Source organism: Zonotrichia leucophrys, chromosome 4, assembly GCF_028769735.1.
Source record: "Zonotrichia leucophrys gambelii isolate GWCS_2022_RI chromosome 4, RI_Zleu_2.0, whole genome shotgun sequence".
NCBI classification, from domain to species: Eukaryota; Metazoa; Chordata; class Aves; order Passeriformes; family Passerellidae; genus Zonotrichia; species Zonotrichia leucophrys.
In genome coordinates, this window is record NC_088173.1 from 66,409,813 (window position 1) to 66,424,681 (window position 14,869).

At 44.1% G+C, this 14,869-nt stretch overlaps 1 protein-coding gene and 1 non-coding gene across 3 annotated transcripts in view; both read left to right on the forward strand.

Moving 5' to 3' along the window:
- Positions 1-14,869, forward strand: part of PTCD3 (pentatricopeptide repeat domain 3) — an 18,891-nt gene continuing 4,022 nt past the window's right edge. Inside the window, exons 1-20 of one of the 2 annotated variants that reach the window (XM_064711981.1) lie at positions 1-125; positions 1,671-1,720; positions 2,245-2,284; positions 3,294-3,339; positions 4,045-4,113; positions 4,554-4,658; positions 5,653-5,776; positions 6,493-6,611; positions 7,005-7,075; positions 7,359-7,446; positions 7,530-7,590; positions 7,850-7,932; positions 8,589-8,733; positions 10,048-10,098; positions 10,942-11,025; positions 11,951-11,979; positions 12,251-12,354; positions 13,065-13,143; positions 13,235-13,325; positions 14,303-14,388. In XM_064711981.1, coding sequence (XP_064568051.1) covers positions 34-125; positions 1,671-1,720; positions 2,245-2,284; positions 3,294-3,339; positions 4,045-4,113; positions 4,554-4,658; positions 5,653-5,776; positions 6,493-6,611; positions 7,005-7,075; positions 7,359-7,446; positions 7,530-7,590; positions 7,850-7,932; positions 8,589-8,733; positions 10,048-10,098; positions 10,942-11,025; positions 11,951-11,979; positions 12,251-12,354; positions 13,065-13,143; positions 13,235-13,325; positions 14,303-14,388 — 1,617 coding nt within the window. In that variant the 5' untranslated portion in view covers positions 1-33. Of the gene's footprint in view, positions 126-333; positions 390-1,670; positions 1,721-2,244; positions 2,285-3,293; positions 3,340-4,044; positions 4,114-4,553; positions 4,659-5,652; positions 5,777-6,492; positions 6,612-7,004; positions 7,076-7,358; positions 7,447-7,529; positions 7,591-7,849; positions 7,933-8,588; positions 8,734-10,047; positions 10,099-10,941; positions 11,026-11,950; positions 11,980-12,250; positions 12,355-13,064; positions 13,144-13,234; positions 13,326-14,302; positions 14,389-14,869 lie in introns of those variants that run through there. The other variant, XM_064711982.1, reaches the window with a different exon arrangement.
- On the forward strand, positions 7,633-7,773 carry LOC135447546 (small nucleolar RNA SNORD94). The gene has a single exon (XR_010440197.1). It is a non-coding gene; the product is annotated as a small nucleolar RNA SNORD94 (small nucleolar RNA).

The window sequence follows — 14,869 nt, forward strand, 5'->3', positions numbered from 1 at the left end:
TGCCGCCCCCCTTCCCAGAGGCCAGCGCGGGCCATGGCGGCCAGGCGGGTCGGGGCTGGCTGCTGGCAGCGGGCGCTGTGGCTGGGCCGGCGGTGTCGCCTCCCGGGCGGGCGGGAGAGCTACCGGTGAGAGACCGCCGGGAGGAAGGAATGGGCGGCGGCGGCGGCACCGGGGAAGAACGGACGGGCGGGCGGTGCGGGGAGTGATGCGGGAAAGGCTGCGCAGGCGCAGTGCGCGGTGCCCGGCGTGGCCGGGGTGGTGTGGAGGGAGGGAGCGCCTTTTGTGGGGCTTTTATCTGCTTTTAAACGCCTTTCCCGGGATCTTCCCTGGTTTGAGGCGGCTCGGAGCATCCTCGGGAGAGAGTTGGAGCGTTTAAGAGATTCCTAGAGGTGAATCTCACGAAAAAGCGAATGAGCGCTTTATGGAGGCTGAGGAAGCTGGGGCTGTTGAGCCTGAGAGGGGAATTTTGCGTATAGACCCCAAAACTGAAGGGGGCCTGCCAAGAAACCAGAGAGGGACTTTTGGTCAGGAATTGTAGTGATTGGAGTAACAACGAATAATAAGTACAGATCGAAAAAGGAGAAGTTTAGATTAGCTATTGGGAATAAATTTTTTATTGTACGAGTGGTGAAACACTGTCCGGTTGCTCAGCAAAGTTATGGATGCCCCAACCCTGTCAGTGTTCGAGGGCAGATGGGATGGGGCTTGGAGCAGCCTGGTTTAGTGGAACAAGATCTTAAAGGTTCCTTCCAACACCTTAACATTCCATGATTTTACGCAATGTTTTTGTTTAGGGGCCTTCTCAAATGAAAAGGTTCCACTTCACTGGGTAATCGTTACTCATTTTTGGGATGGCAAAATCATATTTAATGAGTTTGTGAGCCTTCCCAGGAGCAGCTGTGCAGTGGCACGGTGAAGCACCGAGCTGTGGCTGCACCTGACAGCCTCTCCCTCAGGGCCAAGGTCAGCGTGGAGGCCCTGAAGGCCAGGGCTGCAGGAAAGCTTTGCTGTTAGCTTCCTTCATGAGCAAAATGAGTACAAGCATTTTAACACAAGCCTTAGTTTGTGTTGAAAGCAGTGAAATGTGAACAGTGGTGAGCAAGGCTTGAAGCAGTGCTCTGTGGTACTCAGCAGAGTCCATGGTGTGAGTGTGCTGTGCTTTTGTGAGGAGCTTCCACACCTCTGTAGAGACACCTGGGCATCTGCATCTCACCAGGGCTGCATCATTACTCTGGGTTTTCTCCTTCTGTGAACACTACTTGTGTCTAAAGTTGTTTTTTTTAAGTGCTGTTTTTAGCATGATCCTGTCTCTAAAGCATAAAGAATCTTTTCTGATTGATGTCTGTGATTTTCTAAGCTGCACTAGTTTGTGAAAACTACTTTAAAAACACTGTACCCCAATATTAAAAAATTACAGATTTTTTTTCGTAGTAAAATTTTTCGCATACAACCTCTTGTCCCTTGAAACCAGAGCCTTAAGAGAAATATCAAATATAAGTTTTGTGGCAATAATTTGGAGTTAATAAGAGTACAACATTGCCAGTTACTCTAATGCACTCCAGTTCCCTCTAATGTTTTAGTTAATTCTAACCTGTAGTATGGGATTTCACTGCTCTACTTTTGCTGTTTTACTGTGACTGCCATAAATACCAACCCCTGGTTGTTTATAGGAGCTCTTCAAGTAGTCCTGCTCTGGGGAAGACTGTGGACAATCCACAAGGTGAGTTGGCTTCATTACTGGTTCCTTGCATATGTTCTTTGGTCTCCAAAGAATACAGGAGATAAAGGTGATGTAAACACCCTCTCTCCCCTCCTTTTATTTTCTCTCCCTGTCTTCTTTGTGCATAAATGTCCTGGATTATCTTGATTCCTTACCTTATCACCCATCAGCTCCATGCTCCAAGAGCATGAACTGAGTTGTGCAGCTCCATGAGCCTGTGTTGGACTGTTTTAAAATCCTTGTTTTAGTACTTTCAGCTGGATCACTTCACATGAACATTCTTAAATCCTTCCAGGGATGGTGACTCCACCACTCCCCTGTTCCAGTGCTTGACAAGCCTTTCAGGGAAGAGATTTTTTCCTGATATCAAATCCAAACTTCACCTGGTGCAGCTTGAGGCCATTTGCACTTGTCCCTATCACTTGGGAGAAGGATTGACCCCACTATGCTACAACTTATGGGGTCAGAATTTTCTTTGGGCATCCCTTTGTTTCTAATGAACTTTTTAATATTGTTTCTCACAGTAACTCAAGAAGAAATTGTGCTCCCCCGAAGGAAAACGTGGTGAGTGTTTACTTCTGGAATCTTCACTTGAAAAGAAAATCAGTGTTTGACAGCTAAATGTAGTCTGTCACCAAACCTGAAAAAGAAAATTGAGGTTCCTGTATTCCTTGATGCAATGTCCCACTAGGGGTTTTCCTGCTGATTTGGAGCTCTGTGAATACTCTTGATTTTTACTCTGCAGATCATGCACACTGCATTCCTGACATTTCTTTTAAAAGCACTTGCAACAAGTGCATTTTTAAGCATGGTTCTATTTCTTTGTAAAAGATCACATTTGCTAAAGATCTGTAAACCCAAGTTCATTTGGGTGTTTGCATGTGAAAGTGTTTCTTCAGCAAAATAAAACTTAATTGTTGATAACTGAATAAATCCTTAGAAATCACACAACTGAACAAAACCTGTTTGGTTGGGAGCACTTAAGATAGAATTTCATGACTCTACAGCAAAAATTAAATTTATGGTCAAATGGTGTCAGCATGTAAACCTGAAGTAAGGCCACCTTCACCAAACACTTTCACTGGCCTTTCCTTGTTTGCTTGAAACAGCAAAAGTCTTAAGGTTCCACAGGCACAGGAGTCCTGAGATACCTGGGTTTGGTTTGGTTTATTTCTTCTTGCAAAGACATGTCTTGTAGAGAGACTTAATATATTTACCCTTGGAGATGCTCTAGGAGCAACATTCCAAGGAATTATTTTCTTGGAATGAATGTTTCTCCCCTAGGATATTTCTTTGATAACGTATTATAAGGGCAGGAGTAAGAGCTGTAAACACAGATGCTCTTCTGGTTTTCCTCAAGATTTTTTTTCTTGGGGTTGTTTAAGAACCAAGACCATTTTGCATTTTATCTTTCTTTGTGAGAAGTGATGTTTTCTTAGTGCAGCAGAAACATTATTTCCTAGAGCTGAAAATCCTTGTGGGTTAGGATAATCCTGTGCTGGTTCTCCAAGCAAAGTCATGCCCAGCATTCCAAGTCTGCAGGTGGGAATTAACCCAAGTCCTTTGTGCTTAGGGATAAACTCGCCGTGCTCCAGACCTTGGCCTCTACTGTCAACAGGGTGAGTGCTTCTGTGGGCTTGGAGGTGGCTCAGGGGTCCCTTCTGTGCAACACCCTGGTGCTCAGGAGCCCTTTAATTTCTGCTTTGGCCATAAATGAGAGATGGAACTGTCACATCAGGGTTTTCCCTTTGGCTCAGGGGGTTTTGCTGTGTCCTTAAAGCCTCATTCATGTGCTAAGAGAGAGCTGCAGTGCTTTGCTAAGGCTTTCACCACCACAGGGAGCAAGCTCCTTCACCAGTTCCTTCCCAATCCAGAATGTCCTTCCCAATCTCAGTCCAGAAAAGCTTTAGAAAGTGCAAGGAGTGTCTGCTCTTGCTGGGCAAAACCTGGAAATGCTGTGATGCTGTTCTTAAATCCCATCTAACTTGAATTCTGGGAATTGAATCAAAACTTGCCAAGTCCCACCAGCTTCCCAAGACTCTTACATTTGGGGTCCTACTTTGCAGGGCACTCACTGCTTGATACATTATAGGCAGGACCCTTCTGTCACCATATTAGCCTGCAAGGGTGTGTGTAAAATGGAAACATTTTTGAAATTATTTCCAAACATTTTTTAAAATTATTTCCTCTTTTTGAACAAGAGGAACTTCCATTGGTGATGGTTATGATGGAAGAATTCCTTGTGCCCTAAATTCCATGAGGCAGTGTGTTGTGGCTGTGCACATCACTGTAAACTTCTCATTGCTGGGCTCTTCTTCCTACAGGATCCTACTGCTGCTCATTACATGTTCCAGGATGACCCTTTCCTGATGCCAAGAAATGCAGCTAATTCTGTAGGTATTTCCTTTCACTTCCTTGATAGCTTCCTCCTGCCTTTGTCTAGGCTGTGAATACTCCTACCTAATTGAAGCCTGGTTTTGATTGCAAAAGAAAATTAGGTATCAGATTGCTTTCAGAATTTTCTCTTCTCTCTAAAATGAAATGTTTTTGAGCTTGAGGTAGTAGTGCAGCATTTCAGATGTCTGAATTGTGTTCCTTGACTAAGTAACAAGGAAGTAGAATTCAATGGCATTTAAAGTTAGAGATTCTTTTACTGGCATCAATACCAGAAGGTTTATCTGGAATGTTGTCCCTGTCATTCTAGTAAGTTGAAAATTACATGAGTTTAATTTGATCCCATCAGAGTGTTCACTGTTAAATGAAATGTTTCTTCTAATTCTCAGCCTTGTAATCTGTGTTTTTCTCCATCTTGTTCTGTCTCATTTCTGTGCAGCGTCTGTATGCCGTGTCAAAGGAGTCTGGGAGAAATGCTGCAAAGTACATCATAAAGAACTTTCCTCAGTATTTTGACAAGACTTTTGCAGAGCCCAACGTACCAGTAAGCTTTTTGTTCTTTATTTTCATTGTATTTGTGCTTTGTCACTGAAATTTACTGTTGGACTGGTCCAAAACTAAGATAAAAGGATAACTTTTAAACTGTTTTGCAGACAGTATGAAGACAGTGCTGTATTTCCATTATGTTTTTGTAGTGGACATTTTTCAGTATCATATCAGGTTCTTGAGATAAAAGCAAGAAAAGCAGTGGTTTTTTGTCCGGTTTTCGGCTGTTTGGATGGCCTGGAAAGGCCCGGAGTGGCCTTGGGGCACCCGCGTATCGAAGGACGAGAAGAGGCTTCAGTTCTTCTTTCGGTTTTTATGTTTATTAATTGTTTATCTAAAAGATTTTCTTTCAGCCCGACAGAGCTCTGCTCAGCAGTCAGCCATGAGCACACTGTGCTGCCCTCCGGACAGTCACCTATCTTTATACCCATAGTTACGTGTACAATATTTATCATTTTTCCCCAATACCATTTATTCTTATTGCTGGGTGCACTTTTAGTAATGACCAATCCCAAAGTGCCACCATCACCACAGAAGATGGAGGAGAAGAAGAAGAAGAAGAAGGACAGGACACGCCCCAATTCCTCCATCTTACTTCTCTAAACCCCCCTGTACAGAAATCCTAAACCCTGTGTTTCACTCTCTAATTAACCAATCCCTTCACCATTCACCCCGGTGAAACCCTCCTATCCTCATACAGGTGTCGTCTCCTGTGTAGGATCAAAGTCCAGCCACCAGACACTTCTGGAACATTCCAGGACTCCCGAGCCCCCCAAGGGTGGTCTCGGTGACTCGGCACCTCAGGACTGAGGTGCTGAGATCCCACAGTTTTTAGGTGTTCCTTCCTGGCACAAAGTGAGGGATGAGGATGTGTGTGGTCCTTCATCACCAAAAGCACTGCTGTTGGTAGGCTGCAAGCAGTGCATTGGGTGAAGAAAAAGGATATATAGAGAAGGTTTGAGCTTGTGACCAACTTGCCCTGTTTGTTTCAGAGCCTGATGCCCCAGCCCGTCACCCCTCGGGCTGAAGGAGTGAGCGAGGAGGCTCTGCGGGAGCGCGTCCACCTCAGGATGGTGAAGGAGTCTGTGGACATGTTTGATCAGCTCCTGCAGGCAGGTGTGTGCTCACCTGCCAGCTGTTGTGCTGGAGCTCTGCTTAAATTGGGCCAGAAATACCTCAGCAGCTGCCACAGGCTATGGAGACAATTGTGTGCCTGTTGTTTCTTTCACAGCTGACTCTGGTCTGGTGAAGTGGAATTCTCTAGAATTGCTGGAGAATCTTAGCCACTGCTTGTCTGACATGTCACTTTGGTGATAAGGAGAACAATTGGCTTCTTGAAGAGAAAGCAGATTAAATACTTCTGTTGATTTTGAATGTTTCATAGAAAGTGAAACATGCAGAGTGTTCTTCACAGTGGGATGTGTCCTAGGAAGAGTTATGACAAGCACTAGAAATTTCAGATGCTGTGTTGGGCTTGTGCTGCTTCACAGTTCTGGCTGAGAGCTGTCACTTCCTTCTACTTGATCAGGAAAACTCTACTCTTTCAGGAAAACTTGATCAGGAAAACTCTGCTCTTTCAGGAAAACTTGATCAGGAAAACTCTACTCTTTCAGTGGCTTCAGTAGAAAAACATTCTCTAGTTCAGTGTTGAAATTGTGTCCTGTGATGGCTGGGTTTGTGGCAGTACTGGTGTCACAGCAGGGTTAGGGACTTGCCAGAGAATGTCTTTGTGTTGGAAGGGAGCAAAGTGGTGTTCAGAGGGTTCCTGATATGGCTGTAGAGTGGTGAGCTCTTTGCTTTCTCTGACTGTCATAAATTCTCATTTTCTAAAGGCACCCTTGTGTCTCTGGAGACCACAAACAGCCTTTTAGATTTGTTATGCTTCTATGGAGATGGTGAACCTACTCCTGAAAAAGAGCAGGAAGAAAAAGAGGATTTGGAAGAACCAGGGGTATGGAAAACTTGTTGATCTCTATTTATTCGTACATAGTTGGGAGTATATCGAGGTGACATCAAGGTTTTTGTACTGTCTGTGTGGGAGATGCCATGAGGTGGATCAGATGCAGTCAACATTCCCAGGAGATATTTCTGTTACTAAATTCCATGACTGACCTAGCAGCAGCAGTAGTTTGTGTAAAGCTCTTAATATGTTTAATAACATAAACATTATTCTCAGTCTAGCTGTTGCTTCCTGAATGTTGTGATAGAAATTATTCTTATATAACACATTCAAAACCACCTTTGTTCCACACTGCTGAACTTCAGTTTTGTTAGCAAGTCATGGCATTTGATGTTAAATCGTAATTTAACTCTGAGAAACTTCTTTTTGCACGAATCTCCCCAGGTGGATGCTTCAGAACAGAAAACTCCAAAGAGACAATTTCGAAGAGGTGCACAGCCTGGCCCCAGATGGAGGTAGAGAAAATGTTACCAATATTCCCATATTCCATGGGTTGTGCACTTCTGTTCTTATAGAACAGACCTAAGTCTTGTTAAATAAACCTGTGTTTGCTGTTCTTATAAAGTGTTCATGGAAATCTGGTAGGTGATTGTAGAATAGTTTCAAGTATCACAAGTGTGATATGTGAATGTCAGTCTTTGGGGGTACAGCCCTTATGTTGAATCCTTCTAAGAGTGTCTTTTATTTGGTTCTTTAACAATTATCTTTAACATTTATCTTTATCTTCACTGGTTCTAGGGAGAACAACCATGCTGAAAGGATATTTAAGATAATGCCAGAGAGGAATGCACACTCCTATTGCACAATGATCCGTGGCATGGTGAAGGTAAAGTCATTCTTCAGTGCTGGGATTTTTTTCAGCTTTTCAGATCTCACATACTCAGAGATGGTTTAATTTTGTTTTCACAGCACGGGGCTTATTCTAAAGCTTATGACATGTACATAGACCTGCTGAATGAAAGGCACAAGGGTGAGTGTGTCCTGGCTGGGCTTTGTTGGGCACAGTTTGTTCATGGCAGTGATGATTGGCGCAGGGGTACGGACCTCAGCTGCATCATGGGAGCTGAATGCAACCTGGGAATTCAGTGCAGCTGGCGTGGGGCTGGCTCTCTGGAAACAGGTTTGCATGAGACTTTGCCAGAAACTGAGCCATGCTAGAACAAACTGTTTCAAACTGTTTCCTGTAGGCTGTGAATTGTCATTTAAATTGATTATCTTACATTTTCCAGCTGATGTGCACACCTTCAATGCACTGATCAGAGCAGTCCCGTATCTAAAGGACAAATTCGTAGAAAGATGGGAATTAGCCAAGGTAAGGAGGGTAGAGCAAAAGAGGTGGGGAAGTGGTAAGAGTGGGCTCTTTTACTAATAAGGATCTGCCTTATTAGTATAATTTTGCAGCTGTTGAAAGACCAAAAGCAAGACCTTTGTCCCCAGATAGTAATCTCTGCTGTAAAGGAAGTACAGGAGTTTAAACAGAAAAGGTAACTATGGAGGAGTGGCAAATGTGAAAAATCCAGTCTTGCCTTTGCAGAGTAATTTCCCTTGTGAGAACTTATCTGATCCAGGAACTGCCTGGACAGAAAGTGATTGGGGAAATTACTGCTGGGAGGTAAAATAAATGAACAATTTTAGATTAAAACTCTGGATTTCAATTCATGGCGTTGTGACAGAAATGGAATTTTGAGTTTTAATGACACTTCAGTAAAGAAAAATATTGTGTAGTTATAAAAATGTTCCATTATGTTCTAGAGACAATTCTCCAGAATTTATTCTGATGTAATGTAGCCTTGGGGTTTGGTCATTAAAAATTAGATAGTACTGATTAAATAATCAGTTAAAGCAGAGTTGTTCACTTGAAGTGGGTAAGAAGGCTTAGGTTGAGGAAATGTATGTATAACCCACCTGAAAGCTGAACTGTGATCCATAATATTTGTAGCACTAAGAATTTGGGAATTTTGTTTTAAGGACTTGCTGACTCACATGGCTCAACAGAAGGTACAACCAACTCTGCTAACTTTTAACTCTGTACTGAAGAGCCTGAGAAGATGTGGTGGTGTGGGCAGAAGTATGTCTTTATTTGTATTAAAGGAAATGGAAGCACTTGATATAGGTAAGAGAACCAGAGTATTTATTGTATGCAGTATTAATATTATATATTAATATATTAATATATATATAAATATGTATTATTATTTTATATAGTATTTATTGATATTCCAGTGCCATCTCCAGAACAGAGCAGTTCACACAGGAGTTCAGCACCACAACATGGTGGTGATTCCCTGACTCCAGGGAACTTCACAAGCCACCTAAGCCACTTCAGGTCTATACATCTACATCTCTACAGAAAAAAGCTCTTCACCTAGATGATGATTTTTTTCTTCCAAATAAGTATTGTAGAAACAGAGAATATCTGCAGAATTGATTTGATGTCCTGTGGGCTGTGCTTTGCCCCAGTAACAAACTTGTTGATAGGTGTCATGGTTTGAGCCTGGCACAGATCCAGTGCCCCCCATGAAAATGCCCTCACCCTGGTGTCTGCTGTGAGATGTGACCAGGAATAAGCAAAACAGGCTCCAGCTTAAACATAAAGAACACTTTATTACCTAAACTACAGGAAAATAGGGAAAAACTATAAGGAAAAGAAAAAAAATTGAAAACCTTACAAAAAAACCACTTTCCTCCTCCCCACTACCTGACTTTCCCAATCCGATACATTCTCCCAAAACTCCAACTGCCCAGCCTTGGCCCCACACTTTAGTATACTCAAACTTCAGTTCATGAAGAGGAAAGGAGTCCTTCTTGTTCTATAGGCTTCTCCTGGGAACACACTGAAACCTCGTGTGCTTCCCTGTCACTTCGGCACCGCCCGGAAAGTCCTTTTGCCGCTTGTGACATCTTCCTTCCATGCCCAGTGCTCTCACCACCGTGCATGGCCAGAGCTGCTTTTAGGGTTGTCTTTCAAGGATGCCTTGTCTCACTCCAAAAAGGCACAGTCTCTGCTTTGGGACATCTGTCCCCCCCATATTTTTCCAACCCCCTGGGGCCGGGGGGTCCTCACGATGAACCCTCCTGGTTCTGAGCCACTGCTTCCCCCTAAGTGCAGTCTCTGTGTCACCATGACAATAGGCTAAAGATTACATTCATGTGCAAAAGGGAAATATTGTGAAGTATTTCTGATTTTAATTTAGAGCAGGGAAGCTTGGCTGCTCCCCCATAGAAACAGGATGCTCCAGCTGGTGGAACAGTGTTGGATATCCCCTCTCCCTGGCGTGTGTGGTGGGTCTGGCCCAGCATTAGGGTGGGCAGGGAGGGGTATCAGAGTACATTTATGCATGCTGCCTGCCTGGAGGGGCAGCCTGAAGTGGAGCAGTGGCACAGAGCTCACAGGAGTGTGGCAGTGACTGAATGTTTCTCTTTGCAGAGCCCAGCCTGGCATCCTATGACCATCTGCTCTCGGTGTATTACAGAGGCGGTAGGTGTGGCACCAACCTGCCTGCTGTGGCAGCTGCTCTGATGCTCTCACATGTGATGGGTGAAGGCAGTTCACTTATGGCCTGAAAGACAACTTTTAATGGGTGTGATCTTAGTGTTCCCTGTGCTGCCTGGTTCTGCTTGGGTGCTAAAAAAGGATAACCTCATCCAGGGAGCAAAAGCTGCTCAGTCACTGTGGAGGCTGGCTCTGACCTCAGTGTGGGATTTCATGTGCCACTCACAGGAGTTTGTTTTCCTGCATTAGAGCTGGCATGAAAAACAGCTGTGTTAGAAACAGGAACCCAACTGTTTAAGATCTCATGCCCACAGATTTTTGGCTATAGGAAGAGAATAGGCAAAGTAGCCATAACTGCAGTCCTTGTGTTTTAAGAAATGTAAAGGAATTGCTTTGGAGTTTCTAGAGGTTTGGTTCTGGAGTTCAGGTGTTTATTTAGTTTTGGTTTTCCCCCTTTTAAATTTTTGTTGGTTTATTTATATTTAAAAATATATTTATATATTATACTTCAAAAGTATATTATATAAAAGTATAAATATTTGCTTTTTCTAGTGCAACTTCTAACAGACAAACTTCCAGGCCTGTTTGATTCCTTGCTAGAAAGCACTTCTGTCTTTCTGAATCTGTCCTCCTGATGTGGAAATCTGACAATAGCAGGGCAAATTTTAGAGCAAATTAAATTGCAGCTGGTATGGAGCACCATGGAAATTATATTTGTTTAAAATTATGTTGCTTGTTCCCAATTTTGTAGTGTATTTGCAGACTGATGCTGTTCACAAGGAAGTGCTTGGCACAGCTGAGATGTGATGTTGTCTCTTTGTCCCACAGTTGAAGCTCAGTCATCAGACATCATCTCTGAGGTGTTAAATGAGGTTGAAAAGCGAAGTTTCACTGCTCAGGACCCTGATGATGGTAAGGACTTCAAGCTTGGGTGAAAAGGTACCTGTGAATGTCTGGTGGTTTTACCAGGCCAGGATAAATGCATGCAGCTTGATTCTCTCAGGCCCTGCTGGTATTTCTGGAGACAAAGGGCAGATTCCAGTGTTGGGAATTGTGCTGTGCATTGCTGCACTGGCCTCTGTGTGAAAGCAGGTGTGTAGCTTGTGTCAATGAGCATTTTAAGCCCATGTGATTAAAAATCCTAGGGTTATTACAAGAGCAGTTTAAGGAGGAGTAGTTTGATGAAATGATGCACATCAGGTGAATGGCAGGTTTTTGCTGTAAGTGTAGTGTGTGTTTTCCTATTTTAGTTCTTCCTAATCCTGTTGAGAAAATTTCATTAAATAAAGCTTCATGGGAAACTGGAGTGTGGATCTGTAGGAGGGGAATATCCTGAACATCCCATGTGGTTCTGGCTCTTTCTGCCATTTGTATGTCCACAGCTTTGCCCTGGGAAGTTCATAAATCTTTCTGTAGGTTTGGAAGCAGATTCAGCTTCCATCTGAAGATGGGTTTGGCAAAGAAAGGTCTCCAAAGTGGTGTTAATGGAGTGTTGAAAGCCATTCTTCATCAGCTTTCTTTTTTATCTTTGGAAGAATTCCTGGAAATAGCCAGAATGTTGTACCCCTCCTTCCTTTGCCTCTGTCCTGCTGGATGTGCTAAACTGTTTCTTTCTGTGCTCTGAGTTGTTGCTAGAAGTGTATAAAAATCCCCACCCAACTCATGCCATGCCAAAGATGACCAAGAAAGCAAAGAGCTCTGCTGTATTGTCAAACTGAGCTGCAGACTGGGTTTCTAATTGAACATACCTCATCCAGCCTCTGGAGGGTGGGTTAATGAGTGGTTTGTGTCTCCTTGGAAGCTTGAATTTAACAGACTTTTGTTTGCTCCCTTTCAGCCAACTTCTTTAACACGGCCATGCAAGTGGTAAGTGCCTCTTCCTTGCCATCAGAATTCCTTTGAGCCCCTCCAGCTGTTGGAGAATTGCCTGTGAGTTTGCATCCTGTCACACAAGGTTTAGCTTTCAGTATCTCCCATTTTCATCTGTGCTCATCACCTCCTCCTTTCTGCCATAATTCTGCAGTTCTTTGCTTGACTGCTCCCTAACTGGTGTTTGCATGCCTGTGATCTGTGCATGTACCTCTGTGACTCTTGTGAGTTACATTTGGTCACAGCTCCCAAATCTGGTGTATTGCAGTGCTGTGATCTCAAGGATATCAAGCTTGCCTATCAGTTAAATAGGGCCCTGGAGAAGGGAGACAACTGGAAATTCTTGGATGTGGATCGCTCAAACGGCTACTGGTGAGTGCAGGCAGGTTGCATTCAGCATTGTCTGCTGCAGGCAGCTTCAGTACAAACTGGGATTCAGACACTGAGCACCAGCTGTTATTGTGTGCCCAGTGTGGGAATTAGATCTTTCATAAGAGCAGTGATTGCTAAGGATTTATTTTCAGTTTGTGGCCTGTGAACTGAAATCCAGTGTTGTGGAGCATCAGTTTTATCTCAATACCCATCCAGCTGGAACAGCCAGTTGTGGGTTCTGCCATTCTGTTTTGTACCCTGCATGGCAGCTTTGGAGGTAACACCAAACAGCAAAATTTCTTTGTGTAGGGATGTTTTCCTAGTCAATGCACTGGATCAAAGATTCAGGCTTGTCTTGTAAACTTACATAAGTAACAAGGTTAATTTAGTTCAGTTCTTATATCCAAAAGCTGCATTTGAAACAGATTCAGGTACCTTAAAACTGCCATCAGGCAGGAAGATTTTTAATCTTTAATGCTTTTTTAATATATTTTAAAACAGAGTGGTCTGATTAGTTCTGCCAATAATCTAGTGGCAGCATTGAGCTGTTGTAAGAAACACTGCTGCATTTCTGATGGCATGGAGTGTGGCAACCAGTGAAATGTCCTTGATGTGCAGTACAAATCTGATCAGCACACCATCATCTGCTGGTACTTTCATAGTTTGCTTGATCTAATCATCACTGAATTAGGATGGTTTTTTCTCTCTAGGTCGAAATTCTTTTCATTGTTGTGCATGATGGAGCAAATTGAGGTGGTGTTGAAGTGGTACAAAGAAATGTCACCTTCAGTAAGTGTGCACTATGGTAAGAGCTGCAGAGCTTTTCTGTGGAGAAATGGAGCAGTCACAGGTGACTGAAATGATTCTCTTCCTTCTTCAGGTCTTCTATCCATCCCCTAAAAATATATTGGACCTCCTTCAAGCACTGGATGCAGCCAACCAGTTGGAAGTGATCCCTTCAGTCTGGGAAGGTCAGTGGTGGCCACATGGCTTCACAGTTTGTCTGACAAATGCCAGGAGCAGTGCAAAGTTGGAGCCAGTGCAAAGCCTGCAAACTTCCCATTGCTTGGAGTAGCCATGAGAAGGTGCAGTGCTTGCCTGTGGTATTGAATTACCTGAACCCTCTGCAGATCCTTGGATAAGATTTAATCTAGCTCCCCAAAAAATGAAAATGAGTCACTCCTTAGTCCTCAGCAGGTGGTGGTGGAGGGTTCTGGCTGTGGGGGCTGTGGGCCTCAGTGTCCTGCTGCAGTTCAGGTCCAGGTTGCACTGAGGGCTGGTAACTGATGCTGCAGACAGTGCTCTGTGTGTCACCACATTAAACAGAGACCACAGGCAGTCTCAGTTGGTAACACTTGGCAACAGTTTATTAATGAAAATGGCTGATCTTTTATACACTTTCCAGTTGTTTACCCTTCTTCTACCTTAGCTATTGGCCACAATAATTCAATACCATGCCATTGGTGAAAAGTTACTCTGACTCCACCTAACTTTCTAAAAATGCAGCTGCAGAATGCTGTTATCTTCCTTCTCTCAATCTCCTTGGTTACAGCCTTGGAGAAAGCTCCTTATCAGCTGCTTCTTCTTCTTACTTCTCCCTCCTTTAGCTAACAGGCCCGCTGCTAGCCCCTTCCACATGATGTTCCCTCCCTGGTCTGTGACAGGGTCACCACCACCAGGCTGCTCAGTGCAGGCACCTTGAGGGCCATTGTCAAGGGGATGCTTGGGCTGTCACCCAGAAATCCTGAGCCCAGCAGGGAAGGGAAGGAGGAATCAGATTAGTTTGTGTATTTGGTGCACAGCATCTGATAATCAGGGGAAAGAAGGGGAATGTGCCCTGCTCAGTCACAGAGAATGGTTCTGCCTTGTTGAATTGTGCTGACCATGTTGTCAGGATTTGGGAACAGGGGTTCTGGTCACACCTACCAACTGCTGCCTCCCTAAACAGATGTGAAACAGCTGGGCTTCAGCAGGAGACAAGACCTGTTGGAGGAGTTCTTGTCTCTGATGAGCAGGGAGCAGCACCCCAGTGAGGTAAGGAAGCTGCTAACTCCCCTCAACAGCTGAGCCCCCACACAGCCACCAGTGAGGTGGTGGGGGGAAAGTGTACCCCCCATTCCTCCTTTCCCCAGCTTTATCTGCTCAGCAGGACATCCTGTGGGCTGAAACACCCCTTGGGCATTTAGGGTGTCCCAGAGGTGTCCCCTCCCAACTCCTTGTTGTGCCACACACCTTGTGCACCCCCAGCCCACTCCCTTGATGCTCTTTAGGCACTGCCCAGCAATAACAAAAATATCCCTGTGTCATTAACATACTTCCCATCTTAAATACAAAACACAGCCCCATAGTAAGAAAGAGGAAAGTAAAGAGATTTCTCTCTGTCCCAGCCAGAATCAGCACAGAAGCTCAGCAGAGAGCAGTGGTGTCTCCCCAGCTGTAGGTAAATGCTGGATCCCTGGTCAGTCCTGGGGATCCAGTCCAGTGCATCTGCCACTGCAGATTTCCAGATCCACGT